Source organism: Eleutherodactylus coqui, chromosome 3, assembly GCF_035609145.1.
Source record: "Eleutherodactylus coqui strain aEleCoq1 chromosome 3, aEleCoq1.hap1, whole genome shotgun sequence".
Classification (NCBI taxonomy): domain Eukaryota; kingdom Metazoa; phylum Chordata; class Amphibia; order Anura; family Eleutherodactylidae; genus Eleutherodactylus; species Eleutherodactylus coqui.
Window position 1 is genome coordinate 135,097,402 of NC_089839.1, and position 3,138 is coordinate 135,100,539.

At 38.2% G+C, this 3,138-nt stretch overlaps 1 protein-coding gene across 2 annotated transcripts in view; it reads right to left on the bottom strand.

Annotated features, from left to right (window-relative positions):
- Positions 1 to 326: 326 nt before the first annotated feature.
- The window catches only part of KIF26B (kinesin family member 26B), a 326,887-nt gene continuing 324,075 nt past the window's right edge, over positions 327 to 3,138 (bottom strand). For both annotated transcript variants that reach the window (XM_066596111.1, XM_066596112.1), the window contains one exon: positions 327 to 1,280. In XM_066596111.1, coding sequence (XP_066452208.1) covers positions 1,132 to 1,280 — 149 coding nt within the window. In that variant the 3' untranslated portion in view covers positions 327 to 1,131. The remainder of the gene's footprint in view (positions 1,281 to 3,138) is intronic.

The following is a 3,138-nucleotide window of genomic DNA, read 5'->3' on the forward strand; positions in this document are numbered from 1 at the left end:
CTCATACCTGCAAGATTGTCAGCTGCTGAGTAGCCTACCTACTGGACTCCTGAGCTCACAAAGAGCAGAGATTTCCATCAACAAATCACCATATATGTTATACTGAATATTTTTACACAAAACTATATCAATCTGCTTAGCTCCCACTGCTCTATGACAGGGTTACTGAATTACACAGCATTTTTACACTGACCAGTTCCTTTTAAACCTACGGTAATTATCTAAGTTGGAAATATTTTTTCTAAAATCTATTTTTTTCCATAGGTTTTCAGGGATCTGCAACTTTTTAGATATTGATCTTGAGGACAAGTCAGGACAAATAAGACTAAAAAACGTTTTGTTTAATACTGTATGGAGCTGTGCCCATTGTACATTTAATACTGTATACCTAAACATGCATACACAAGCTGTTTATCTTCAGTAACTGTCACAAAAAACCTTTTACCAGGTAATGACCATGTGAATCCTTAAGGTGTTCACACACACTGATAACAGACAGATCACGCATAGTCATAAGCTGTACTGATCATAAAACATTGCAACAAACACAAGTACTTAAAACAGCAAGTCAGAGTTAAGATAATACACAATGGGAAAACAAGCTGCAAATACATTAAAAAAAAAGGGTTTTTTTCAGACTTTTTTCTCTTTTCTGTGACTAGCACCATCTGTACACAAGAAAGTATGAACATAAAGGTTTGGATACTAAAGGTTTAAAGGCACTTAATCAGTCTCACTGCGGACTCTCCTCTGTTGTACAGTACTTCTGAAGCATTTAGTTCCTCTTTCTTAGTCCCCTGTTGCTCATAAAGGAAGAAAAAGTTCAATTCTGCTACCAGTCTCTATATACAAAAATTAACTGTTAAAGTTTCTCAAAGTGCTCTCTTCAGTTTGCTTCTGACCTTTGTCTTTTTAGATTTTAAAAATTTCAAAACATAAATCGCAAATGTATTCATCCTAATTGACAACGTCTTCCAGGCCTTCTTTTCACATTCTCTGTCATGTTCCGACATTACATTGTCCAATGGTGGTCTTCATTCCAAAGTCTTTGGATGTTAGGAGGTTGAAATGAACTGCTCATGGGGAGTAAGTCTGTTTCATGGTCACTAGCTTCATCTTAACTTGCCATGTTTATCGACGTCTTGAGGTGATATCAAAGCAGGTTATCATCATAAGGTGAGCTTTGCAGAAGTTGACGCGGTTTTCTAAACGTTCTGTCACACATTCCAGTGCTTCCAAATATTCCAGGGAATCCACCTCATAGGTTTGTTCCAAGTCAACTGAAACACAGTAGTAATGGATTAAAATGTAACTATATCCATATAAACCTCTATTCAAGATTCAACATCACACACACCACATCTAATTGATTAAATATTCTAGAAGGACCCAAAGCAGACTCTTTCCTTTCTAATAATTGTGTCTATGCAAAGTTCCACCTTTTGCTTTGCTGACAGCTTTGCACACTCGTGGCATTCTTTCAATCAATCAGCTTCATGAGGTAGTCGTCTGGAATTTGGTTTTTAGGCAACAGTTATGCCTTTGGCAAGAGTTGATTTCAGGGTTTTTTTTTTGTCTTTTTAAGGCATATTTACAGGGGTGCAATTTTTCTGCCAGGACGCAACATGATTTCAGTACTAAAATCCGTTTGTATTAGAGTGCAGATATTGACATGAAATTAAAATAGGCCTAAATCTGCCTGTAATTCCGCATCAAAATCTGCATTTAGCCATGCAGATATATTTGGGGATTCCTACAGCAAAAAAATGTAAATAATTCTGCCAGTATGAAAGAGCCCTTAATCTGTTTGAGACCATCAGAGGTAGGGTTGGTACATAGTCCCATACAGTGTTTAGCCCTAATCAACTAGGGTTCTAATCCTCATTATTGCAAGAACCACTCAACTAAGTAAAGAGAAAAGGCAATACGTCATTAATTTAAGACGTGAAGGTCAGTCAATCTGGAAAATTTCAAGATATACTCAAGTGTAGTCATGAAAACCATTAAATGCTATTATGAAACTAGTTCTGATCTGGACTGCCTTAGGAAAGCTGGACCAAGAGTTACCTCTGCTACAGAGGATAAGTTCATTAGAGTTACCAGCCTCAGACTGCAGCCTACAGGAAAGCTGCACAAAATTCAAGTACCAGACACATCTCAACATCAACAAGAACATAATTGCTTGTGCCAAGAAACACTAGGCAGGGATAGACCAGTGAATATCTGTACTTTGGTCTGATGACTCAATTAAAAACTTTTGGTTCCAATCACCATGTATTTGTGAGAAGCGGAAAGGTGTGCAGATGGTTTGTACATGTATGATTTCCACCGTGAAGCATGGAGGAGGAGAGGTGATGGTGCTTTGCTGGTGACACTGCTGATGATTTATTAAGGCGACATGCCATCCCATCTGGTTTACACTGAGTGGGACCATCATTTGTTTTTCAACAGGACAATGACCCTAAACACACCACCAGGCTATGTAAGGGCAATCTGACCAAGAAGGAGAATGATGGAGTATAGTAAACCCAGTTTGAGAGAAGGACAAGCAGCCAACAAGTGCTTAGCACCTCTGGAAATTCTTTCAAGGCTGCTGGAAAACCATTCCTGGTGACGACCTCATGAAGTTGATTGACAGAATGCCAAGAGTGTACAAAGCTGTCATCAAAGCAAAAGCAGACTACTTTGAAGAATCTACAATATAAAATATAGTCTGGTTTAGCTGTCTTCTGTTTATTACTTTATTCCATATGTGTTCCTTCAGATCTTCAATATGAATCTACAATATAACCCACCCACCCCCCTTAAAAAAAACAAACGAAAAAACATGGGATGAAAGGGTGAGTCCAAGCGTTTGACTAGTACTGCATCTATTTTTTGGTCTATCTGTGCATCCATCCATCTATAAACAAATTAGCAAAGAATTCACAAAGCACATGCAATATTTGAAACCTGGTCAATATGCATGCACCCAGTGGCCTCTTCATGGTATGGGCTGAACTTAAAGCTAAGAATACATCCCCACACATCTTCATGATTTTATGCATTGAGTTGCTGACACATGGTTGGCTGATCAGATGTTCACATTATCACAAAGCTATATTGAGGTTCCTGATAAAAGAGGCCCCTGGTGTATAC